Here is a 27088-nt window from a genome sequence, read left to right on the forward strand (position 1 = left end):
TGTGATGTCATGCCAGATGACGACAGATGCACGACGACGCGCGAGGTCGCGTGCTGTACCACGCCTCCCTCATCCCCCAATGGCGACCACGCTCGTTCCGGGCTGGGGGGGGGGGCGCGGCGCGTGCAGAGGCCTCCCTCTGGCGGTCGGAACCGCTCAGAGCCCAAAAGCCTCCTCGTGACCGACGGGAGCAGCTGACGGGCGGTCACGTGATTCTCAGGGCAGTTGCTGGGAGGTGCAGGTCGCCGGCGACCCCGGTTCCGTGAGTGGCGGGTCCGGGCGGGGGAAGGGGGCGAAGGGAGCTTCGTGCCTGGCTGGGGACAAGGCCCCCCCCCCCCCGGGGTCTGGCTGGGAGGCTGGAGCGTCCCCCCGTGTGGAGCGGAGAGTCCCGCGTCAGCTCCTCCCTTCCCCCACGCGTCGGTGCCTTAGCGGGCGGCGGGCGTCTCGCTGCCGCGGGGGCCGAGGTCGGGGTCCTGGCTGCCCCTCGCCCGGAGCAGGCGGGTCCAGCCCCACACGTGGGAATCCCTGCGCTGGGGAGAAGCCAGGACCCCGCCGTCTGTGCGCTTTCAATTCAGTTGTAATGATTTGGCTGGTAAAATAAAACACTTAAGATGGATTTTTAAATACAAATCCACATTTTTAATGTAAAACTCTTATGTGGCTTGTTGCTGCTGGCCAAGACTTTTAAGATGCAAAAAGTGTTGTATCAGGAATCTGCACTGTCTCCTGGGGCTTAATATTTGACCTAGACTGCAACTGCAGGGACTGAAATCCAGCAAGACCCTCCAGATCTTTGCGTTCCCCGGGCTACAAGGGTGCACAGAACCTTGCAAGGTAGCACGATGACTAATTTAAACAGTTGATTAATGTAACCACATCCTCAGTTTTTATAGTATAAAAACTCCCATTTTAATATGGAGTACAAAATGAACAAATTGATTTTGTCCAGAATGTTATTGGAATTGAACATGTAAAAACTTTTTATACAACAAAACAGTATTTGTATACCCAATCTATGAGTAATTTGAATGAAACTATAATTCCATTCAAAATATTTTGAACAGTAGCTGCAATATATAGTGTTGCATTCTGTTGGAGTTTCACTTTGTTGTTTTTGTAACTTTATGCGCTTAAGTGCTAAGTTGATGTAAATGAAGATGGGAAACTATCAAAATTTTTGCAATGGAGGGTGTGTGCAAATACACTTTTGTCATAAAATATTTTGGAACATAAGCCCTTTCAATAGCTTCTCTCTGTCAGAGGTGTTGATTTCTTTAACGTAAAATCTGATTAATCCAGGGTTAGAGTCCTCAGTGAGCTGAGCTGGAATCTTATTTTCTAATCCAAAGGTTAACCAGAAATATGTAATAAAAAAGGTCAGACTTTGCACAGCACGTATGGATACTTTGAACTATGATGACTTTATACTGATTTGAACCCAAACAAGTTTCTTACAAGAAGTGTCACAATTGACTGCACACCTTTCTTATTACAGGCCTATAAGCAGGGCCGGCCTTAGGCCGATTCAGCCGATTCCCCAGCATGGGGCCCTGCACCCAGAGAAGCGATGTTTGCGCCGGGAGCACAGCGCATGTGCAGAGAGCCGGGAACACAGCGCTTGCGCAGGCCCTCCAGGCGCAAGGCGCATGCGTCGTGACATTCCGGGCGCATGCACCTGGAGGGGCCATGCATGCGTTGTACCCCCAGGGAACTGCGCATGCGTGAGTCCCTGGGAGCACTGCTCATGTGTCGTGACATCTGGGATGCGCAATGCATGCGCCGTGCCGCCGAGGGCCCCACACGTGTGCGGCCCCGCCCCCGGAATCGGGCCCTGTGCTCCGTAGAGCCGGCCCTGCCTATAAGGATCAGGAAAGTATGCTAACACTATCTTCCAATTTGCAGTAATGGAACAAGAACAGGATCCTGTTACTCTAGAAGATGCAAACATTAAAGCTATTAAAGAAGAGTTCCAGAAAGCCTTTATGCTAGTCAATAAAGGGCTGAATACAGATGAATTGGGTCAAAAGGAAGAAGCAAGGAACTACTACAAGCAAGGACTTGACCACTTGCTTAGAGGAGTTAGCATTCCATCACAAGGTCCTGAATGTACAGGATCCCAGTGGGACTCTGCCAGACAAATGCAGCAAAAGATGCAAGAAACTTTACAAAATGTTAGAACTCGACTGAATATTCTAGAACAAAATACCCCTGCTATGCAAACCATCACAATGAATATGCCTCAACAGGTGCCCAAGTTATACCCAGTGATACCCACTACTGAAAAGCCAGAAAGGCCCCCTGAGCCAAATTCTCTGATTCCACCATCTGGGCCTCCTGCAGTGAATGAAAATGTTGCAACTACAAGCAAAGGGCAACTTCCAGCTATGAGTCCTTCATCTCCAATAGCTCACTCTCTACCACATGAAGCTCCTCCTGTGTATACTCCTCAAGCTACTGAAGGACACTATACTGTATCTTATGGTACGGACACAGGGGAATTTTCATCAGTTGGAGAGGACTACTATTTAAAATGCAATCAGCCTCCTCCCATTGAAAGTCTAGGAGTAGATGCAGATGAATTGATCCTGATTCCCCAAGGAGTACAGATATTCTTTGTGACTCCTGATGGGCAGGTTAGTGCTCCTTCATACCCCGGATACCTGCGCATTGTGAAGTTCTTGGACACTGATAGTGCAATGGCCCAGAATCGTCCCCCTGCGTTTCTTCAGGTAACAATTCTAAAGTTTAATTTTAGAATACATTGCATCTAGTATTAATTTTTGCATATGAGCTACAGTTTTGTAATGAACCATTGTGTTACTATGAAACAACCAGTAGCTAATGGAGGCATGTACATTTATTGTATAGATGCCACTAAAACACACTCTTGTGTCTATAAAGAAATAGCTTTTGTGTCCGTCTGAGAGTTCCAAGACTCTAGATATTTCAGTGGATTTTTTTTAATGGGAATGGGTTGGCTTTTAACACTTTTTTTGATATTACAGTATTGTTTTTTCCTTTTGTAGATAAATTTGACCTTTTGAATTATATACTGCCATTAACTGAATTAGTGTATGAAAGGTCAGTTTTAAAATGGCTTACATACTTAACTTTCTAGCTGAACGTGTTAGTACAGTTTAGGTGGATAACTGCATGGTTCTGAATTTCAACCTAGTTATGTGAACGAGGGATAGAACAGATTAGGTATCTGAATGTTTAACTATTTAACTGGTAAGCCTTACCCTTAATCAGCACAGTCCCTGCAAGTGGCTGGGGGCCACTCCAGCTCAGTGGCACTCACCCTCTTCCCCCTTAATTGGTTAACCAATTAAATGTGATTTTTACATTCCCAGAACAGATATTTTAGGTTATCTAGTCCACTACCTTGCCAGTGCAGCATTATTTTTTAATATGTTTTTAGTGCTGTTTTTCTAGCCTCGTTTCTAACCTTATTCTCTTTGAGATATTCGTTTGGATCTTTTTAGCCTTGTTTACAGGGGGGAAATATTCCCACCATTGTTTCAGGTCCACGAGTGCTAGCAGCCAGTGTTCTCCCTCAGATTTTCCAACCATGAGAGGAGTGAGTTTTGGCTTGTGCACCAATGTTGAGGTCATGTGTGCTGGTTTGGATGTGTGCCACCCTGGCACCCAATTTATGAACACACACATTCCTCGCCACCAGAGCAGACCTCCTCTCCCCCCCACGGCCATGTGGCAGGTGCTGTTCCTGGTCCCAGCCACCAGAACAGGCGCTGGCCACCCAGCAATGTGGCAGCCCCAGCCACCGGAGCAGGCCTGCCCCTTCCCCCCTGCCACGTGACTGAAATAGGTCCCAGCCCCCTGCTCCAGCAGCTCCTTACCACACTGTCTCAACTGACCCCACCCACTGGAGCAGCTGCCTGCCACCCAAGTGTGTCTGTGCAGCTCTCTGAAGGAGGTGGGTGGGAGAAGAATTTTTTGTGCACAGCCATGCAGAAGCACGCCTTAGCAGGAATGAAGAGCTCTAGATAGCCCTTTGGCAGCCAGGCCCATTCTTTACACTGTGTCGTGTAAGCCTGCGCTGAATGGAGCAGAATGGCAGAGGGACTGTAAATCCAGCACCCGCTTGGCATTATGGTAGGCTCCTTCTTCTGAAGCTGGGATTCCTGGGTCTCAGTAAAAGGTTGCTGTGCTATACAAGAGCCCTGTGAAAATGAACTGTATTTGTTACTTATTTAACTTTGTTGGTAACCTATCGAGAATGATGTATCCCAATAAACTTTTCAGGATCACTTTGAGGATTTTGTAATAAAACTACATGGGAGCCTTGGAGTCTGATGCTAATCTGTACAGATCCTTCAACAGACATTTCTTTTGGCTTATTTATACAATTAAAGGTACTTGTCATTCTCAGGTTTGTGACTGGCTGTATCCTCTTATGTGCAATCAATCTCCTGTTCTGTGCTGTAATACTGGAGTCTACATGTTCCCTGATGTGATGTCGCAAGTGCCAGGATCCCATGTGGGAGTAGTCCTATCTTCAGAACTCCCAGCGGCAGACAGAGAGCTTTTTGAAGATTTGTTAAAACAGATGTCTGACCTCAGAATCCAGGTAAATTCTAGGGCAGTGGCTTTAAACCAAGGATAAAAGATACAACAGATTATCACTGCATAACAGGTGCAGGTTGAACCTCTATAATCTGGATTTCCCTTGTCTAACAACATCTGTGGTCTGGCATCCATGGGTGCTCCAGGGCTGGAACAGTCACAGGAAAGGCTTTGGGGCCAGCACCCAGCAACTCCTCCCCTGCTCTGCCAGCACTTCTGGAGCACTGCAAATAGCTGATTTGTGATGTTCAAGATTGGGGATTGATAGAAGGAACAGAGAAGGGATTACTTGGGGGAAGAAGCTCTGAAACTTCCTCACTTCTTCCTATGTGCCCCCAATCTGTCAATGCCAGTCCCTCAGCTGCTGCTGGAGCAGAACCCTGCAGCGGAAGGGTCAGCATTGACCTCCCTGGTCTGGCAAATTCCCTAGTTTGGGAATAGCTGGACCAGAGAGGTTCAATTTATATAACTTTGGGGTCTTATGTAACGAAGTTATGTAACCACTTTGTGAGCTGGGCAGAGTAAATGCATTTTACTACAGCCAAATACAAAGTCGTATGTTTAGAAACAACTATTGTAGGCAAAATTTAAGGATGGGGGACTACGTGCTGGAAAGCAGTAATGTGAAAGAGGATATTCAAGTGAATGAGTTCCCCAAAACGGCGAATACGATTCTCCAGGCAACTGTTGAATAGAATGGTACCATTATCTCTGCATGCAGTACTGGTGAGACTGTTGCTTGACTACTGTTGAATTTGGCTTACATTTAAAAAAAAAATTTAGATGCAACGAGTAGTCCTAGTTCATCAGATGAGCTCATCTGATGAAGTGGGTTTTGCCCACAAAAGCTACCCCTCTGAAAATCAGATGATTTGAGTAGAATGTCAAAAATGGGAAAGCATGCTTTAACAGAAGAGTTTTAAAGAGCTGAATCTACTTAACTTACTGCAGAGAAGGTTGAGACAATAACTTAGCTACAGTCTAAGTACCTATACAGAGAAAAGATATCTGATATTAAAAGGCTCTTTAATTTAGCAGACAAAGAAATAATAACAAGATCTAATGGGTGGAAATTTGAAATTAGAAAAATTCAAATTGGCAAATTCTTAAGTCAGGGTAATTAATCTTTGGAACAGCTTTTCAAAGAAAGTGGTAAGTACGTCATCATTTTAAAGCCTGTAAGTCAAGACTAGTTGCTTTTCTAAAACATGTGCTCTTCTTTTGCCATCAAGACTGCAGCCTCAGTCGTGCTCAAGAAGAATCCAGTCCTATGGCATCTTATGTGCAGGTAGTTCCCTTTGGCCAATGTAAAATCCTGTTAACCTTAATGCAGCACTATCTTGGCCCAAGATCCTGTATGTGAGGCTCTGTAACATTGTCATTACAGAGCAGGAGAAAATAATTTCCTCCTAGTACAGAAATTAATGGGTGACATTCTGTCGTTTGTATTATGCAGAAGTTCAGACTACATATTCATAGTGGTCCTTGAATGGCATTGAAATATTCCATTAATCTGCTAATGTGCCCTGATATGATGATGCAGGTGCCAAAATCTCATGAGGGAGTAGGATTATCGACAGAAGTCGCAACAACTGACAGAGAACATTATGAGAATATGTTAAAACAGATGTCTGACCTCAGAGTCCAGGTAAATTCTAGGGCAGAGTTTTTAAACCAGTGATTTAAAAAAATGCAAATTGTTATTGAGTAATCAGTATAATTTTACAGTGTTTAAAGCTGCCAGTGTAGCTTCTGTGGTAGTTTGTGGTCATGGTGGTGTACTCTGCCACAAAAGAAATGCAAAGATGAGTTTTGGCTGTGATTTTGCCCCTTAATCTGAAAGGGCTTTGAAAAACTGCAGAGATTACTCTTGGGAAGGAATTCCTGTTTAAGAAAATATCACAACTCCATTCCGAAATTAGTCTGCTTGTGATGACATGGTAACGTTGAGTAGCACCTCAACACTTGCTGGAAGGATGATGGCAACAGTGAATAGCTGTGGAAGGAATTTAAAATGAAGAACATTCCAAGGTTCTGCTGTGGACTATTTCTTGTATAGTGCTAAGAGTAAGTCAGCCTGTATGGAGGTCAAGGACCAGTGGAGAAGAGGCTGAGTATGAAAATGTTAAGGCATTTTAAAGAAATATGATTAATTTATGAAAAATCACAATTAAGAAAGAGAAAATAGAGTCCCTCAATTATAATGTGGTGTGTAAAATCTCATTTATAGTAATTTTCTCAAAATGTTAGCCTTCCAACAAGTATTTTTAGAGGTTGTAATACTGGGAGAACAAGATGCCTGTTATCTGCAAATTCAAAATGTTATCAGATTATTGGTTTTGTTCTGGACAATGGTGTAAATTATTTAGAGCCCACAATATACTTAGTGTTGTTCAGTATATACAAATAGCAAATCCCTGTTTTGAAGAGCTTGTATTCTAACAGAATGACATGCAAAACATGGGAAGATGACTTAAAAGGAAAGATTTTTTTCATCTTTTTAATTAGAAATCACTGTTTCTGTGACATAAGTAGTAGGTATAGTGGCTTGGCAAATTGTGAGGACATTCTTTCCATAGACAGCAAAATACAAGGGAAATATAAGGGAATACAAGGGAAAGGGGTGGGAAGGAAACAAAAGGGACATCAAGCCTGATGTAAATCATAGAACAGAGGGTCAAAAGGGATACACAGCAAGAGACAGACTTGTGATGTGGGGGATTCAAGAAGGGATATTTCCTCTTGTAATAATACATACGCTCAAATTTAGTAATTTAATTATAATTGCAAACAGTATTTACTAGGAAAGCAAAACTTTTTTTTTAATACTTTATAATCTGGTGGTTTTGGTTTAATGCTAAAAATATGCTATTTATTATATGTTGTTGTGTATTTGTCAGGGGTAAATTTGTCATCAGTGTCCATGATCAGTTCCCAGTGTATGATGATGATGTATTTTTCATCTGCCCGTAGTAACCCATTCCCTGATCTTGCAAATACTTTCTCCTTTCTTCTTTCTGCTCACCAAGTCACCTAATATTTGTTGCTGAGAGAGTCCACTTGAGATCTTTTGTTAAAATAAAATTTAGGAAGAGATGCAAATATTTATTGGTTTTCTGTAATGACTGGCTGATCATACTTGTGAGCGATCGCAGAGTTCTAAATGATTTATTTCATTGAGAAGGGACTGTTTTTCAATTTCAAGAATTCTGAGCAATATGCTGAAATAGGATTTGAGTGAAGCTTTTTTTAGAAGAGCGCATTTATCTTTAACTTTGCTCTTTGTTGGCAACCAACTTTTAAGACCATTTTAAGTGTTTTATCAAATCAAAAATAAATATTCATAGACTACTAGAACTGGAAGGGACCTCGAGGTCATCTAGTCCAGTCCCCTACCCTCACGGCAGGACAAAGCGCTGTCTAGACCATCCCTGAAAGATGTCTGTCTAACCTTTCTTAAATATCTCCAGAGATGGAGATTCCACAACCTCCCATGGCAATTTATTCCCGTGCTTAACCACTCTGACACAGTTTTTCCTGATGTCCAACCCAAACCTCCCTTGCTGCAATTTAAGCCTATTGCTTCTTGTTTTCTCCTTAGAGGCCAAGGAGAACAGTTTTTTTTTCTCTCTCTCCTCCTTGTAATATGCATTTAGATACTTGAAAACCGCTATCATGTCCCCTCTCAGTCTTCTCTTTTGTAAAGTAAACAAGCCCAGTTCTTTCAGCTTTCCCTCATAGATCATGTTTTCTAGACCTTTAATAATTTTTGTTGCTTTTCTCTAGACCTTCTCTGATTCTTCTACCTCTTTCTTTAAACAAACTAGGGTCTGTAATGTTAACAATTTAGTTAAATACTTTTTTTATACAGTACAAATGAGGACATAATTAACAACTATATGCAATGTCATGTCTTACAAAACCTCTTATAGAGGCAGCAGGAGGGGGCAGGGAGCGACTAGCCTTCACATCCCTTATCTCAGCTGCTGTTAATGAGGACCACCCAAGTCCATAAATAGGACAACTTGGTAGCTTGCTAAATACTGTATTTTCATGAATATATATTTCATCCCTTAGCCTTTAGAAGCTTCAAGTGATGTGATTAACCTGGCTCAGACTGTACGCATCCAACCACAGCCTGAAGGAGAAGAGAGAGAGAAAGAGTTACCTGAGTGGAGTGAGAAAGTAGCCCATGGAATCTTGACAGGTACTACCAAAATTAGGGATTTATTTCACATAATTGTTCTACCAATACTGTTAATACTATGTTTTGATTTTGGGTGACAAGCTCACCAAAGGGAGTTAGGCACCTAAATCTGGCGGGGGAGCATTTGCTTTCCTTCTCTCAGCAGTCATAGCCATGTATTCTCTCCAAGGCATAGGAGTTACCTGGACTTGAACCCTGGTCTCCTATGTCCTAGGTGAGTGCCCTAATCACTGGACTGTCGAGTCAGTGTCTTTCTCTGGCCTAATAAATATTTATTTTATACTAGGGATGTTAACTACCATGTATTTGTGTAAACATATAACCGCTGAAAAATTTAGTTACATGCAGGGCTCGACAAATAATGCAATCTACTTGTCCGTGGCGAGTAGATTGCAACCCAGAAGAGCCGGGTTCGGGTGATCTGCGCATGCGCAGATCGCCAGACAGCGCGGCTTGCCGTGGTTCCGTGAGCCCTGGTTACATGTATACATAGGAGGGGCAGCTAACTCTGTGGAACGAGTTAAGCACGCGGAGTCAGCTTGAAAGCCATTACCTGCGTGTACTGGCTCCTGCCTGCATTCCTTTCCCCTCATCCCACCCCACCCCACGCTGTTGCCTCTATCAGAGGCTCTCTGCATGTGGCAACTCTACAGGAGGCAGCAAGGAGCGGGGAGGTGGCTCTATGGAGCTGATACAGAGGTAGCATGGGGGGGGTAGTTAGGATTAAACAATAAACTCAGACTAATCTGTTAATCTTATCATCGACTACATACTAACATCCCTGTTTTATACAAAGTGGAACAGCTTCAGTAACAAAAACTGAGATCCCCACGCCAGACCACCACATAGCCAAGTGGTTAGGGCCCACACCTGGTCAGGAGGGGACTGGGGGTGAAGTTCCTGCTCCTCTGGCAGAGTAGGGATTTAGACATGGATCTTCCATATCCTGAGTGAGTTATCTAACCAGGTATACAGTATAAGAGGGACATTACTATCGCCTCTGTTTTGTGTATGGCATGCCTACTGGATCAAGCCCGAAGACTCGATGACCTCTCGAGGTCCCTTCCAGTCCTAGTATTCTATGATTCTATACCCTGTCAAAAAAACCAAGCAGGTAATACAAACAATAGAGAAAAAGACAAAACAATAAAGAAATGAGGGTTTCACAACCATAACTATTGCAAAGTGATTTGTCAGAATGCTATTAAACTAGGCTTTCTTGAACCATCTTAAGATCTGTTTCTATCTGGTATTAATGGGTGCTATTAGGACAAGAGCTCCTTAGATATAACATTGTTTTAGTCAAAACAAGGAGTCCAGTGGCACTTTTAAAGACTAAAGATTTATTAGAGAATGGGAGCATAAGCTTTTGTGAGCTACAACTCCCTTCCTTGGGTGCTTAAGAGAAAGAGAGGCAAAAAAGAGATGGAAGTGTGACACAGTACAAATTAAATCAGAATGGACGTGGATAATCTCCAACAGTGGTGAAGTTGTTTTAATGTAATTTTAGATGGAATGTGAGGATGTGACTTCCTGCTTCCTGGCTAATGGCTGCTGCTCTCATAATATGGCTGAAGACGAAGGCTGTAGGCCTTACAATATGGTCACAGGAGAAGTCCTTGTCCTTACTACTTGCTTATGGGGCAAGTTCAGCTGCCCTTGAATGACTCAGTACTGCTTTTTCCTGGAGAATGCAGAAAATAGTTGGGGGCAATTGTTTCTCTACTCCCATGGTTTTCTCCTGTGGTTCCTATCTCCTGTTCAAGTGTGTGTGTAAGAGGCTGGCAGAAAAGTTAATGGTGACATGTGGGCTGTATTGCATCCAGAATGCTAATGATCCCCTGCTCTTTATCACATAGATGCTGGAGCAGTCTAGGTCAACAGTGGGCAATCTAAACTAGAGAGTGGGCCACATGAGTGGCCGTCTATCTCAGTGGCCCACAAAATTGTCATGACAAAGACAATCTTCTGGGGTAGGGTAGTTTTGCTAACTTGTGGGCCTAGAATTTGCAGTGTGTGCCAATTGAACCATAGCAGCACCTTGAATTGGCTGCAGAGAGGTGGCGTATGGCTCTGTCAATGTTGTGTGCAGTCAGTATGCACTTCAGTTCACATGTCCTTGCTTTATATGTGTGTCACTTTAGTAATACCAGTAGAGGAGGAAAAACTACACAAATGGAAACCAGCAGAATCTGGCAATCCTGCATGTGGGCAATGGTAAACACTCTTGGCCACATATAGAATGCCATTAGGCTGCATATTGCCCTCGGGCTGCAGGTTACCTCACTACTAGTCTGTATGAAATGCAGGTTGATGGGAGTTAAAAAGTATGACTGAAATCAGACAAGATGGAGATAATATGGTGGCTATGGGAAGCCAAAGACTAAGGGAGTACTGCTGCCACTTGCAATATAGCTGTATAAGTTAGGTATGTTAGGAGGAGGAAGGAGAAAATACCACCAGGAGTCCAGTTTGTAAATACTACATACAAGTTAATTATTTTTTATTTTGAAGGAGCATCCTGGTTGAGTTGGAGTTTGGTCAAGGGAGCAGAATATACTGGCAAAGCAATACACAAAGGAGCTTCCAAATTGCGAGAACACATTCAACCAGAAGAGAAACCTTTGGAAGTAAATCCAACTGTAGCAAAGGGGCTTCATGTAGCAAAACAAGCTACTGGAGGAGCTGTAAAAGTCAGCCGATTTTTAGGTAAGACAATCTGAATCTACAAAAAATATGTATCGAATGTGCATACAGTGGACACCCTAGTTGCTTGGGTTTCTGAAGTGCAGGAACCAAGATGAGTTAATAAACTGACCTAACTTACAAATCAGTTAAGGTTACTCCTGGTTATCTTTAGTGTAAGATTAGAATTAGCCCCAAAGTGTGACACTATATTTCTGTGGTTCTCAAACTTTTTGGCGCATGGCCCATCTGGCTCAATGCAAATCTTCCCTTGTGTAGTGTCAGAGGGATGTCGGGGGGTAGCCATGTTAGTCTATAAGGTGCCACAGGACTTCTCGTTTCCCTTGTGTAGTAGGGCAGCGATGTATTGTATTTAAGATTCACTGGTGTGGCATTCTGACAGGTCTCCTGCTCCATCAGTGATGATAAAACAATTGGCTGCATGCATTATCGTATGCTCCCTCAATATATCAAGCCAGCATTGCACAGGTAGCTAACATAATAGACTTTGTGAGAGCACCCAAAGACCATAGACTTAGATAAGATACGAAGGCACCTGAGTCAGGTTTATTGTTGAACAAAGTACATTAGTAGTTGTCAGTAGCCAGATGATCTTCAAGCCCCAATGCATTTGTACCCGTGACAATGGATTTGACTCAGTTAATAGTATGGATTTTACTATTCCCTCTAGGCTGGACAAAGAGTTAAGTTGAAGTACTCCAACATTTATAGAAAGAGAGAAACAATTTATGATACACACCTTATGTATCATCTTATGCATTAATGACACATTTGGTAGCTCCACTTGTACTTTCCTTCAGAGCATTCTTATTCACCACCTGTTATGTCTTCACTCCTGTTGTTTCAAACTATCCAGGACCCCCAACCTTCACTGATGTGGCCCCCAACTGAGACATTTCATTCCTCTGGTGTTCCAGCCCCACAGGGCAAGGAGGAGGGACAGGGAGGACTGAGGTTCAGAGCTTCCCATAGGCCAGATTTACTCTTCTGGGGTTAGTGGATTTTGTAGACACCCTGGGGAAGGGACAAAAATGAGGGACAGTGCTGCCAGCAAGTGGAATAGGGATGGGGATGCAGGATGTGGGGTGCAGAAGGGAGTGAGGGTGCAAGGTAGGGTGCAGGAGCAAGCTGGGAATAAGGTGTCTGGCTAGGGGAGAAGCGCAGGAGTGGGGGTGGTTCAAAGGGGTGAGGGTGCGGGGTCTGGGCATGAAGGGAATTTACCTGCCTTTGTGTGCTGCTCCCAGTCACTATGCCCAAATTGGAGCAGTGGGGAAAGCCTTCAGGCAGTGGGTCCATGTGCTGCTATTCCCCTCATCTGGGGAAGAGGGGGGAGTAGCAGTTAGCAGAGCCGGAAGTTGCATCTGCTTCTGGCTCGACTTCTTCCCCACAAGGCTTGGGATTCCCCCTCCCCTCTGTGGGAAGCCACTTCTGGCGCTCCAACCTTGCAAGAGGGAGAGAGGGGCAGGAGGCAGGAGTGCCTGCACAGTCTCCCTGCTGTGGTGGGAGAAGGAAGGCTGGAGGAAGGGAGAGGCTAAGCTTGAGCTGCAGACCACCTGGAAGGCAGCTGCGGATCACTAGTGGTCTGCAGACTGGAGTTTGAGAACCACTGTGTATTTGGCCTTTTGAGAGCAAGTTTTTTTTTCCCCTGAGCCCAAAGATCAAGCCTATTGCTTTGATATATTTCTGCAATCTTAAATGTACTTTAAAATGTTAGATTGGCATTTCCATGTTGAATTAAATGGCTAAAACTTTGTTTGTTTAGGCATTAATGATAGGTTTTCCCTGAATTCAGCTGTTCAGTCTCTGCAACTATTAAAATACTACATTGTACTGGTACTTCTGTATTTCTTCAAACCTAGGGTATAAAATTAGGCTTCTAAATTTCATACTTTAAACATTTCAGTAGAAGTGACCTAGTCTTCAGAGTTGCTGAACAGCCCCAGTGCCTATTAGCTTCATTTTTTTTATTATTTGTATTATTATGGTAGTGCCTTTATGACCCAGTGAGTTAGATATTACATAGCCACCTGGAAGAGCTGGTTACTTAAGAGACAATATGTGCCCTCCTGACCAGCTTACAACTTTCTAAATGAGACTGAGTTATGGCAAGGAGGTAGTCCCAATTTACAGATAGAAAACTGAGTCACTGAGAGTTGCCCCAGACTGAGTTTGTTGATGTTTCTCAAAGTGAGCTGCGGGCCCACTTTAAGAAACACTGGTCTGTAGCGGGGTGGGCAATAATTTTTGATGGGGAAGGGCACTCCAAGAATTTGAAAGTGGTTGAGTGCTGCACTCTTCCATGATGTTAATGGAGAAGGTGCGGGATCTGAGATGGAGGTTAGGTGTAGAAGGGAGCTTGGGGTAAGGCATTGGGGTGCAGGAGGCAGTATGGTTTCTGGAAGGGATTTTGGGTAAAGGAGGCGGTTGTGACCTGGGGCACTGGACTAAGGTGCAGGAGGTTGGGTTGTGAGCTAGGGCAGAAGGGGATTATGGTCTGGTGCAGGGGATTGGAGTGCTAGATCTGGGAGGGGATATGGGTGCAGGAGGGGGGCAGAGGATTTGGGTATGTAGAGAAGGGGGCAGGAGTGGGGAGCAGAGGGTGGTTGAGGACGAGAGGGGTTGGGATGCTGGAGGCAGGCTCTGGCCAGGAGACTTACCAGCCAGAAGCCCAGCAGTTTCTGAAGCAGCCTGCCTGCCTGGCCTGGCCTGCTCCCACACAGGCTATAGCCCTGTGCTCTGTGAGTAACTCCAGAGAGGAGGCGGAGGGGCGTGGTACTTCATGGCAACTTGTTATTCAAACAGGCAGCTCCCACTGGCCAGTTGGATTGTACTGGGGGCAGAAGCAGCACCTGAACCTTCCTCCCCTCCAGGCTCACAGATTTTTAAAGAGAAACTGCCTGACAGCCACATTTGAGTAGCATGCAGGTGGGGCGAGGCAAGCAGGGAGACTGCCTGGGGCTTCCTGCAGTGTCCACAGGTCTGATCTGGTGGCTTGGTGGACTGGATTTGGCCTGCGGGACATTTTGCCCAGGCCTGGTCAATAGGCTAGTTTACACTAGAAGTGCTACATTGGTACGGCTGCACTATTTGATGCTCTACATTAGGCTGACAGGAGAAAACTCCTCCATCAACATAATTACTCCATCTCCACAAGAGTCAGGAGCTATGTCTCTAGGAGAGCAACTTCTGCCAATGTAGCACTGTCCGCACTGGTGCTTAGTTTGGCATAATTTGCATCACTCAGGAGGATTTTTTCCCCCACACATTTCTGAGTGATGTAAGTTATAACATAAGTGGTAGTGTAGACCTGCTGTAGGACAGAATTAGGAAATTAACTTGTATCTTGATTTCATGTCTTAACCACAAGACCATCCTTCCTCTCTTTTTTTTTTTTTTTTTTTTTTTTTTAAATGGGAGCCAGGGCTGCTTAGCATCTCTGAAAATCAAATCTCTTCTATTTGTGCCTAAATATGAATTTAGAAGCCTATCTGTCTCATGAATGGCATAAAATTGCAATGTTGGTGTAGATTTAATAGAACTTTGAATTTGATGAACCAAATACTCCCCCTTCCCCATTTATCAAGAACTTTGAGTCCTATTCTGAATACTTTTTTGTGTGTTTAGTTGATGGAGTGTGTTCAATAGCAAGCACTGTTGGAAAAGAGTTAGCCCCACATGTGAAGAAGCATGGGAGCAAATTGGTTCCAGACTCCCTTAAGAAAGACAAAGATGGAAAATCCACTTTTGATGGTGCCATGGTTGTAGCAGCAAGTGGAGTTCAAGGTAACAAAACAACTTCTAAATACATGCTGTAAGCTACATGACTGTCATTTTTGCAGAGCTTTGGCTTAAACTGATTATATTTTACAGGGTTTTCAACAGTATGGCAAGGTTTGGAATGTGCAGCAAAATGCATTGCTAAAAGTGTTTCAACCGAGACTGTTCACACTGTGAAGCACAAGTAAGATATATTTTTATCAGCTTTATAACCAGTTTGTCTCCTACAATATACTGGAGTATGTATGAACTATAGCAAACACATGTCTGCTAATTAAACTTCTAGATTTTACAAGTTATGGTAAGCCTTGCTGTACAGGATAAAATCTCTTTGCACTAGATATAAAGTAAATGATTTTTCTTGCAAGTGAACAGTCTCAGGCATGCCCTCTACCTAAATCTGATTATGTAACTAAGTGTCCCTGACAGATTCATTATTTTTTAGCTTTGTGATCTAAATTAGTACAGCTTTGAAAGATGCATATAGAAATCCCATTCAGATTTTGACGTGTGTATTTCAACATCATTATTTATGGGGAGAAAAAAGCTTAAACAATCCTGTGTTTAACTAAAATACTTCTCACTTGTAATCACTTCTAACTCTTGAATCTTCACTGCTTTAGTTTACCAAAGTTCGTCATCTTTATCTAAAGATTTGTTAATCTAATATACAATTAAGGAATTTCAGCTACAAATAGGTGTAAAGGAGAACATAAAAGGGGACTTACAGAAGCAAACTTAAAATATAGGCCTCAGCAGTAGATATTGAGCGGAGCATTTAAAGTTAAAGTGGAAATGTTGCTAGACACAAGTAGGAGGAAAAAGCAATATAGGGATTTAGGAGATTGTTATACTACATGAAGGAAAGAAAATCTGGTAGAAATTATCTGAACAGATGAGAATTACAAAGAGGATATATGAATAGGAATGTTGAAAAGATGGTGATGGAGATGAAAGAGAGCAGGTGGTTATCTGGTAAACAACATAATTGGCATAGTCAGAACTGGAAGGTTCAGTAAAGGTACTTGTGTCAGTGGAGTCAGTGACAGATACCAGCAGCAGCAGCCAGATAAAAGTGGTACATGTAAATACAAACAGAAGCAGCTAAGGCAATGAGCAGACCAACAATGTGGAATAGAAATCACTAGTGAAAAGTTTAAGTTCTTTGGTGGTGCATTTCAGATTGGAAGCTGTGAATGTACTCTTGGAATGCTTTTTTGGGGAAAAAGGAAACAGGCTGATAGGTCTTTTTTTATAAGTAGCTAAAAAAAGTATGAAGTCTTATTGCGCGCTGAGCAGAATTCCATGCTTCCTATAGGCAAGCAAATCATTAGCTTTATCTTGTATACAGTGTTTTTAAATGAGCTTTTCTGTACTCCCCACCTTGTAGAATGAAGTAATTTTGTTTATAAATATCTGCAAGAACTTCGGTTGAAATATTAGCATATATTGCTATTTGCAGCTCTAGAGATTGGGCATGTCTGAGAAACATGCTTATAGGTGGAAGTAATCATCCATTTCATCAGGGCTTTTATTGTGTATTTGCTCCATGCATTATTTTAGAAAAGTCTGACTGACTACCGTATTTTCCGGCGTATAAGGTGACTGGGCGTATAAGACAACCCCCTAATTTTTTAGTTAAAAGATAGGGTTTTGTCTTATACCCCAGCGCCCCTCCGCCTCCTTTGCTCCCGGTGTCCCTGGTCTGCTGGAGACGGTCCCCAGCAGACCAGAGGCACTGGGAGTAAAGCCGCAGCAGCGGCGGGGTCCCGCCACCGCTTCGGCTTTGCTCCTGGTGCCTCTGGTCTGCTGGGGACCGTCTCCAGCAGACCAGGGACACCGGGAGCAAAGCCTCTGAGGACGCCCTGGCAGCGGGACAGCCCCGGCGCGCCTGGGATGCCCCGCCGCCGGCTTCCCCCGAGGCTTTGCAAAGCCGCGGAGGGGCTCCGGCGGCGGGGCAGCTCAGGCGCGCCTGGGATGCCCCGCCGCCGGCTTCCCCCGAGGCTTTGCAAAGCCGCATACCCGGCGTATAAGATGACCCCCGATTTTGGGGGGATGTTTTTTAACATCAAAAGTCGTCTTATACGCCGGAAAATACGGTAATCAAAACAGCATTACTGTTATCTGGCTGTCTAATGCTATCTTGCTCCTAATGGACTGACATGCTTATTAGAAATAAGTAGCTGGAGAAGCTGTATTAGTACTCTGCTGCCATTTAAAACCAAATTAATGTTTGTTTTTATTTTAGATATAAAAATAGAAAACATGGAGATCAGCTGTCAACAGCCACTAAGAATGACAAGCAATAAGTAACTAAATTTTGCAGTTAATTAAAACTTACAGTATTTGATAATTGAGCATTCCCCCATCTCTTGCATTTGACTATTACAAGAGCTCTTTTTACGCTGATTTCAGTTTAGGTGGCAAAACTGTTTTCTATAAGAAACAGTAAATTTTAGCATAATGGACATTTAAAGGACACTGTCAGGTTTCCACCAAACGACAGGTGCTCCAGACTTGAATGTAATTGCAGAACTACTAGCTCTGTTTGGGTTCAAGTGAAGTGGATTCTAAGTACTTAGGTTTTTATACTGGTGTCCCTCAATTTAGTATCTGAGTGCATCTTGACACATTTTAAAACACAAACCCTCTCAGTTGAGGCACTGTGTAAGATTTTGAGCTGGGGTGAAGAATCAGTTTATCAAATCTTGTAATTTAGGGTTTAGGAAGAAAGCTATATTGATTAATCCTGTCAGTGCAGCTACTTTTTGCAGTGATACTGCAGCAATGTGTGAAGGGTGAAATAACTAATCAAACTGGCAAATATTTACTCCTTTTTGGTGGCAACTAATTCTGTGATCTTCAAATTAAAGCATAATCATATTTAAGGCTGCTACTCTGTCAGAATATTTAATGAATATTCCAAGTTGGTTTCAGTGCTAGGTCTAGCCCTCTAATCAGGGCTGCTCTGTTAGGAGAACCGAAGTCTGAGTCCTTATCTAATACTAACACTGCCTCTGCCCTCCAAAAAAATATTCTGGAGACCATTTAGACCCAGGATGTCCAACACGCTAGCTATTAGCCTCATATGGCTATTTGGCTGGCTGAGGGTACGTCTAGACTACAGAGTTTTGTCGACAAAAGTGGACTTTTGTCGACAAAACTATACAGGCAGTCCCCGGGTTACGTAGAAGATAGGGACTGTAGGTTTGTTCTTAAGTTGAATTTGTATGTAAGTCGGAACTGGTACATATTGTAGGGGAAACTCTAGCCAAACATTTCTCCAGAGCTCAGTTTTATTCTCCCACACCTCACTTCCCTCAGTCCTTTATTCTCAAGCTGAGGTGTCTGCTGAGAAAAGCCGCTCCGCGTTTCCCTGGTCTGCTTGGGGGGGGGGGGGGGGGCGCGCGCTAGCTTCGCGTCTCCCTGGTCTGCTGGGGGGAAGCAGCTAGTGCGGGGTTGCCTCACCCCGTTTGTAAGTAGGGATCCGATGTAAGTCGGATCCATGTAACCCGGGGACTGCCTGTACCTGCGTCTACACTACCACTGAGTTCTGTCGACAGAACTCAGCAGTTTTGTCGACGCTAGTAAACCTCATTTTACGAGGCATAACACCTTCTGTCGACAGAACTCTGTCGACAGAAGGTGTTATTGCATGTAGGGTTGTGTCTAGACTACAGGGTTTTGTCGACAAAGCAGCTTGCTTTTTCGACAGAACTGAATGTGTCTAGACACTCTTTGTCGACAGAAGTTTTGTCGACAGATACTGTCGACAAAACCCTGTAGTCTAGATGTACCCCGAGTGTGACTGATTTCAGAATTGGTTGGACACCACAGATTTAGACACTGGTCCTCTGTGCTGGGCCTTGTAGGAGGTTCAGCTTGGAAGTTAAAGCAAAGGTGGCTTAGCACAGCTGGAATTTGGGGGTCATCAAGACTATTTCTGGCTTGCTCTTAGTTTTGTACATGGCTACAATGTCCCACGGGGCTGTGTGGCAACTTGGAACAGCCATTCCCCTGTGTTGATCAAATACAAAAATGTGTTATGCTAGCCCTATACTGTTGGAGAAATTTCTGTATAGAGAGATGTGGTTGCTTATCTGCCCACTTAAGCTATAGAAGGACTGTAAAGGGGCATGAACACAGCCCATGACTGAGGCCTGGGTGTGAGTACTGGACTAATACCTCCCTTTCCCAGAATCTTCTGAAACCAGGAAACCATATAGGGAGATCTTCTGACTGAGGCTTCCTGACTAGTAGAAGTCCTTTTCCTATTGTTCTGTCTCCAATATATATCCCATTTTCTTTATTCACGCCTGAAAGGGGACAGTCAGATTTTTCATCCCTCAATACTACTACTGCAGAAAGAGAAAAGGACAGAGTAGTAGTTGGTATTCTAGCACTTTTGGAAAAAAAAGTTAAGTGATTAATAAGCCTTGTGACAAATTAGCAGCCATAATTGAAATGAATTTTAGCAATTTGTAATGTAACTGTTTGTAAGTTCTGCCAAACTTGATCTGGGTTCTTTCCTGGGCTATGCATAACCCTTGCTTTGGGAGTGAAGATTTCAAGAGGGGTGAATTGCTACAATCCATTGTACCTGCGTGCTTGTGAAGACCCAGTATTGAAACACATTTAGAACAATGTGGGTGTGGAGATTTGCACAAGTGAAATTGAGTGGATAAATAACCTCATTTGTATTAAACTTTAAAAAGTATGCTCATATCTACAAATGTTTCCTCAGGTATGGGGATGATGCAGGCCATGCTACAGACAATGCTATGAATTCTGCAATCAATGTTGGTGTGACAGCATTTAATATTGACAACATCGGTGTCAAAGCTATAGTGAAGAAAACTGCTAAAGAGACTGGTTATGCTGTGCTGGATGAATATAAAGTACTAGAAAAGAAGGAGAAAAAAGATGGAAGATAACTTCCCAGAACCTTAAATGTTAACTCACACTATGGATATAACTTAATGGGATAAAGTAGTGGGATAATGCTTATCTATAATTTAAATATTTTTCTAATTATCTTTGTTACTAAAACTAGTTCTTTACATACTTGAGAACTAGTCATTTTCCTGAGTTGAAAATACCCTTCATTCTGCATTTCTGCAATCATGCATAAGTATGACCACCTGAAGGATATAGATTCAGAATTACACATAATACATTCAAAAGAAAAATCTCCATAATCTGAATTTATAACCACTATTTTTTCAAAATGTAAGGTGGAAAAGTATCTGAATAGTAAAATGAATGAGTATTTTTGTAACACTAAAGAAAAAGGGTTTTTAGATTAAATCTTGTATAGGGTTCATAGTTAATTCCACTTTTAATTATTATGGTTAATGAATTTACCAAGGCAGAATTGTCTCATCTAATTATATGCACTAAAATTAGTTTTTGGTTCCATTCTTTCATTTCCAAAGACTAGAAAAATTCCTTTAGGACAGCTAACACTTAAATAGCAGCTGAGCTAATGACCAAAGTCATCTGAAAAGAAAAAGCCTCAGGTAGCCTCCCTCCTTTAAGGTTGAATGCTTTTCAGAATATTTATGCAAACCAAAGATGTAAAGTGTTGTTTATGGTGACCAGTACCCTCTGTAGAAGAGAGACCTCAGAAAATATCAGAATGCTCACAAGTTGGCCATAAAGTTAATTCAACAATTCTGTGAATTCTGATGGGATGGGAGGAGAAGGAAGTAATTCAGTGTTATAGGGGAAACAAATTCTGTGACCATAAGGCTGAGACTATCTAGGTAAAATTATTGTATAAAGCTTTCACTGATATTTATATACTCCATACCTTTTCACAGATTACTTTAGAAAGATTTGTATTATAGTGTAGCAGTGGATATGGCTGCCCTCTAATGGAATATCAGGGTATTTGCTTCTGTCTACTTCAGTATCTAGTATTAAATGCCAATTCTGACTAAAGTGAGCTTTCAGTCTTGATATGGGCATGAACACAATAGACAATAAAATTCTGAAAAAAAATCCCAATGAATGTAATAAACATGCTTCTTTAACTTTTACTTTTTGCCCAATTTCTACTCCAACATGAACTATACTGATGTTTCTTATACATTTGTGTTCTACAACAGCTTTGGAAAGTACAGTACACGAGGAAAACTCGGGACATTATCTGTTACTGATTCAAAAATTCATTACTGGGCTTCACAGCTGCTATACGTTCCAGTCTTGATTGAACCTACAATAGAAACAAAATGACACTTACAGTCTTTCACATTAATTACAGAAAATGACTTAACTGTGTGACTGGCTCAGACTCATGAATAAATGTAATCATTAGTGTATACTAATGGATTAATAGAAGGTAGTGCATTTGTATAGTTTTTAGATGCCTGTACTTGGTGATGGTGAGAAGCATTAGGTCAAGAGACTAACTACTTGACTTTGAGCAGTTGCAGGATTAGGGACCCCTGGAAAAGAGGTGTGCCCTAATTTTTAGACTCAATTCTCTGTATAGCTAAATTTATTTTCTTCCCACACTCCATGTAATAAGGAAGCATAATTTATAAGCTTTATTCTCGCAGAGCCAGCCTTCTATCATCGCTTAGTATTAAAGATAGGAATGTTAATCATACAAATGAGTACAAGTAGGACCATATCAAATTCAGTTCATTTTGGTCAATTTCATAGTAATGGGACTTTACTATGGTGAACATTTTTCAGATCTTGAAATCTGTTATTTCACAGTACTGTAGCCAAGAGGGCCACAACCCAAAATGCCACCCTTACTACTTCACTGCTGTCTTCAAAACTGGGCAGCCATCCAGCTCTGAAAAGTATACCAGCAGCAGCACAGAAATTTGAATAATACCATGCCATACTCACTTCTGCACCACTGCTGGTAACAGCACACCCTTCAGACCTGAACTCCCAGCCAGCAGCCTTTCAGATTCCTACAGCTAGGGGAGATTCCAAGAGGTAGGTCTGACCAAAAGTGGCATGTACAGAGGAAGCCCTGTCCTTCCTCAGCTTGTCCAGGAGCCCAGCACTTGTGTTAGAGGGCCCTGCGGTGGCTATGTATAAGGGAGGATACCAGGCCAACTCACTTCTGTGCTGCTGATGGCAGTGCTAGTCTCTGGCTGCTGAACTCTGAAATCTGGTCTTCCCTACACTAGCCAGATTTCACAGAAGGTATCAGATTTCCATCTATGACCCATTTTTCATAGCCCTGATTTTGTCAGGGTGCCAAGTATGTTAGATTATAGAGTCCCTTTAAAATATTAGAACTACTGAACTAGCGATGGGACTTGTATAGTTACATTGCCATATTTCTTACATTAGATGTTGTGAATCTGCCTCTTCCTTTTAGACTACTGATATATTTATGGTTCCTGCAATAGTGAATCTGACAGTGAATGTTAGGTCTGAGTCACTTACAAAATTAAAATTACTGATTTTTGTCTGTTCTTCCATTTAACAATCTAGTGTACAATGAATGCTCAATGCAAGATGACAGGAACAACTATTTTTTAATAGTTACCATACACAATTGAGGATTTTAGACTGTGCTGCATTTCATTTGCACTTTAGATTCACTGATGAGAATAACAGCATCAATTATATAACTTACACTGTCAAAATTACCTCCTGCCCAGATGTTTTCATCAAGTTAACTGACTTTCAACTCCAAGTCCCAAGCTAATAGTGAATTAGACCAAGTTTGTATGAATTGAAAACTCTACTGCTTTTACTTTTGTCACTTTTTTAGATTGTGTTCTTTTTAGGAGCAGAATCTTTACCATCACACATTATAGCAGGGGTGGGGAAGCTGGGGGTTGGATGCAGCCCCTGATGCACAGGACTCTCCTCCCCAGCACTGGGGAGCCCACAGTGGTGATCCAGCCCTCCCTTCCCTGCCATCCCACCTATGGGGCTGGAGCACACAAAATGTACTAGCCTGGGACCCCCCAGGCCAGGAGTGGGCAAAAGGGCCTCTGTGGACGGGATCTGGCCCACTAAGAGGATTGATCTGACCTGTGGAGGCTCTGCAGCTTCCCTGCCCCCAGGCCAATCAGGGCCTGGGGGCAGGGGGAGCATGCAAAGTTTCCTCTGCCCTGCCCCCACCCTGCCAGGAGCATGCAGCACTTAGAAGCACCTTGCACTCCTGGCAGGGCAAGAGGTGTATGCCCCTCCCCAAAGCCCTGATTGGCCTGGAGGCAGAAGGGGAAGTGTACAAAGTCTCCTCCTACCACCGGGGCATGGGCACCTGGTGGGAGGGGGAAAGGAAACACTCCCCCAGACCAGTCATGGTCTGTGGGTGGGGAAGCAGGAAAGTATCCTGGCCCCACACCTTCTGCTTGAGGCCCGGCCCCCTCTGGTGCAGCCCAGGACCACATCAAACATTTCTAAAGTGGCCCCCAGAAAAAATTATTGCCCACCCATACCCTAGGCCAGGGGTCTCCAAACTACGGCCCGGGGGCCGGATGCGGCCCGCGAGGCCCTCTCATCCGGCCCGTGGAGACCTTTTTGGATTCAAAGGCAGAAGAAGTGAGATTGTTTCAAATCCCATTTGAAGCAGATGTGGCCAGTTGCCCAGATGAACTGCAGCTGGAAGTCATTGAGTTGCAAGCAAATGACCTCCTTAGGGACAAGTTCAAAATAGGACTGGTGGGTTTTTACCAGTTTTTGCCCAAGGAAGACTTTCCTAATGTCAAAACTTTTGCATCAAGGTACCTTTCAATCTTTGGAACAACATACCTGTGTGAACAAACATTTTCAAGAATGAAATACGTGAAGAACAATTTGAGAACAAACTTGTCCGATGATAATCTCAGGTCACTGTTGATGTTAGGGACAACAAATCTAAAGCCAGAAATGTCTGCTATTTTGGCATCCAGGAAACAATTTCAGCATTCACACTAATACAGGTGTTCATGTGTAGTGTATGAATGTGTTATTAAATAATAACTGAATAAAATAATATTAAATACATAATTAAAAACAACATCCATGTTTTGATTGTTTTTTATTTGGACCTCAAGTGTGTAGTCGGCCCCCGAACTGCTGTTTGATAGTTAATGCGGCCCTCGGGCTGAAAAGTTTGGAGACCCCTGCCCTAGGCTCTAGTGTGCAAGGGGAATGTTGGGAGTGTCTTTCTGCTTCTCAGTCAGACCTCTGTTGTACAGCCTGAGAGGGAATAGTGCCCACAGCCACATGGAAAAGGGAACCAAGAGCCAATGCAAAAATACCTGTGTGGTCCAAAGCCACATTAAAATCCAGTAAAAAACTCCACCACTCAATACATATCAGATTGACCAGTGGCTGTTAATGTTAGCTGTTTTCAGCTCTTCAGTCCTGATCAGTTTGACAAATTAGACTTTCTGTTACTCTGTGCTGATTACTAGTACTTGGTACTGCAGTAGTGTCTCAATACTTCAACTAAGTATTAAAGGCCATTTTGTAAGACCCTATACATACAATACAGCAACAGTTCCTCCCCTAAAGAACAGTGTTCATTGTCTTTATAAAGCTAAATAATTAAAAGGCTAAAAATTCATTCTGTATCTACACTTCATATATCAAGGTGGTTTAAGATAACAGCTTATCCTACCTCATCAAAACTCTTGTTTAACTGGGCCAAAGTTATATTGTGCTTTTTCATTAGTTTCTGGTATTCTGCCAGGCTCTCTGCTTCTTTTGTGAGTTTCTCTAGATAAAGCAAAGTAGGCAAGACATCAAATATGTAGAGATTAAAGCAATAGCTGAACAAACTCTGTAATAATTCACATTTATTTGCAAAATAAGTTCCAGTCAAGTTTACATACCATAAATAAGCCTACAAGGTAAAATGCAATACTTCATTCTATTTGGTGCCTTCACACTTGACCTGATGCTTATAAAAACCTCCCATCTCTGTGGCAAAAGTACTAAAGACCAAGGCTGTGTCTAGACTGGCAAGTTTTTCAAACTTGCCAGCTGTCTACACTGGCCGCTTGAATTACCGCACGAACACTGACGATCTCTCTGGAGATATTTAAGAACAGGTTAGATAGACATCTGTCAGGGATGGTGTAGACGGAGCTTGGTCCTGCCTTGAGGGCAGGGGGGCTGGACTCGATGACCTCTTGAGGTCCCTTCCAGTCCTATAATTCTATGTAAGAAATCAGTGCTGCTTGCGGAAATACTATGCTGCTCCCGTTCGGGCAAAAGTCCTTTTGCGCAAAAGGGCCAGTGTAGACAGCTCAGATTTGTTTTGCACAAAAAAGCCCCAATTGCGAAAATGGCGATTGGGGCTTTTTTGCGCAAAAGCGCATCTAGATTGGCACCGTGCCAATCTAGACGCTCTTTTCCGCAAATGCTTTTAACGGAAAACTTTTCATTAAAAGCATTTGCGGAAAATCATGCCAGTCTAGACGTAGCCCAAAGGTATTGAGGAACTACTTACTACAGCTTGAACTAGGGATGTAAAGTTAACTAGTCACCTAGTCGCTCCCCCCAGCTGATCCTGGGCCCAAAGGTATTGAGGAACTACTTACTACAGCTTGAACTAGGGATGTAAAGGACTAGTTAACTAGTCACCTAGTCACTCCCCCCAGCTGATCCTGGGCTCCAAGCAGTGCTGCCACTTTAAAATGGGGACTCTTGTGCATTTCCAAGAGGAAGCACAGCATGGAACCTGGGGCCAGCCCAGGACTCTGAGTCCCTTGCTAACCCCAGGCTCCATGTGGGCACTTCCGCTTTGAAATGCACAGAGCCCCCCGCTGGGACTCTTCTGCATTTCAAAGCAGAAGCACCCACATGGAGCCCAGAGTCAGCAGGACTTACCCTGGCCCTGGGCTCCACGCTGCATTCCAACTTTGAAATGCACAAGAACCCCCACTGGATCTCTTGTACATTTCAAAGGAACAAGACAGAAGTGCATATCAACTAGTGGGTGGAAATTCCATCCACTACTCAACTAGTAAATTAATTGCTAGTTAACATCCTTAGCTTGAACCTCTCAAGTCCTGCACTTTCTAGTTTGGCAACATCCGTGGTCTGGCATGATTTTAGGTAGTCATATGTCCGCTTATGTGGGTAGGCAACTTTCTTGCAATCCCATAAAGTTAGCTTATAGACACCAGTCCTGGCTCTCAGTGTTGTGTGCTGTAATTGAGCCCTAATTTACCCTAAATTAGGGTAAGAGCCCAGGAAGCAGTGGGAATGTTGGTAATGCTGCTAGACTATATTGACTTCCCCTGGTTCTGCAAAGGTCACGTCCTAGGGTTGCCAGACTGAAGAGATTCAGCCTGGCAGCAGCGCACATCGGCCTGGCTCGTTACAACTCATCCAGTCTGTAAGCGGAGGAGAGGAAGGGTCAGTTCGTGCCAGGCGGGGATCACGCTGTCCAGCCAGCAACGCTTCACTGGGACACTTGCCGCGCTCCGCTGCCTCCCAGAGGGAGGGGAGCCGGCTGCAGATCCCGGCCCGTCACTGACTCTCTCGCAGCCGAGGCGCGGGGAAGAGACCCAGGCGGCCGCTGACTCGGTTCAACCAGAGCCGCCTGCCGCGCTGAAGCCAACCCGGCGCCAGCAGCGAGGGGTCGCTCCGCGGAGCCCCGCCCCGCCGACCGTTACCTAGCGCCGCCGCCATCCGCGCGTACGCGACGTCTGAGGCGGGGGACGCGCTCGCGGCCATGCTCTCCCGCCCCGCGCTCCGCTCCGAACCGGCCGGGCCGCCTCCCTCCGGTCGCGCGGCCCTTCCCTGCCAGCCCGTCGCCACGTGACCGGCACTGCGGTTACTGTCACGTGCTCCCGCTGGCTGCTCCTCCCCGGCGCTCCGCCCCCCTCCCCC

General features: G+C 43.8%; 1 protein-coding gene and 1 long non-coding RNA gene across 7 annotated transcripts; one reads left to right on the top strand and one right to left on the bottom strand.

The window, feature by feature from the left end:
* The first annotated feature begins 67 nt into the window (after nt 1-67).
* On the top strand, nt 68-21318 carry SPART (spartin). Of its 6 annotated transcripts, none has more exons than XM_075919165.1 (10): nt 68-262; nt 763-834; nt 1903-2729; nt 4394-4591; nt 6131-6235; nt 8665-8794; nt 11309-11503; nt 15125-15283; nt 15371-15461; nt 20022-21318. In XM_075919165.1, the coding sequence occupies exons 3-10, from the start codon at nt 1905-1907 to the stop codon at nt 20209-20211; spliced, it is 1893 nt and encodes a 630-aa protein (XP_075775280.1). In that variant the 5' UTR covers nt 68-262; nt 763-834; nt 1903-1904; the 3' UTR covers nt 20212-21318. The 6 variants fall into 6 exon arrangements, with proteins under 6 accessions (XP_075775280.1, XP_025039116.1, XP_006120608.1 ...); XM_025183331.2 differs by lacking the exon at nt 763-834 and adding an exon at nt 17526-17586 and having other exon boundaries at nt 20022-20161; XM_006120546.4 differs by lacking the exon at nt 763-834.
* Nucleotides 21287-27012, bottom strand: LOC102450402 (uncharacterized). Its single transcript, XR_012900709.1, has 3 exons — nt 26872-27012; nt 24867-24964; nt 21287-21494 (listed from the first exon to the last, which is right to left on the bottom strand). It is a non-coding gene; the product is annotated as an uncharacterized LOC102450402 (long non-coding RNA).
* Nucleotides 27013-27088: the final 76 nt, after the last annotated feature.

This window comes from Pelodiscus sinensis, chromosome 1 (assembly GCF_049634645.1).
Source record: "Pelodiscus sinensis isolate JC-2024 chromosome 1, ASM4963464v1, whole genome shotgun sequence".
NCBI lineage: Eukaryota > Metazoa > Chordata > Testudines > Trionychidae > Pelodiscus > Pelodiscus sinensis.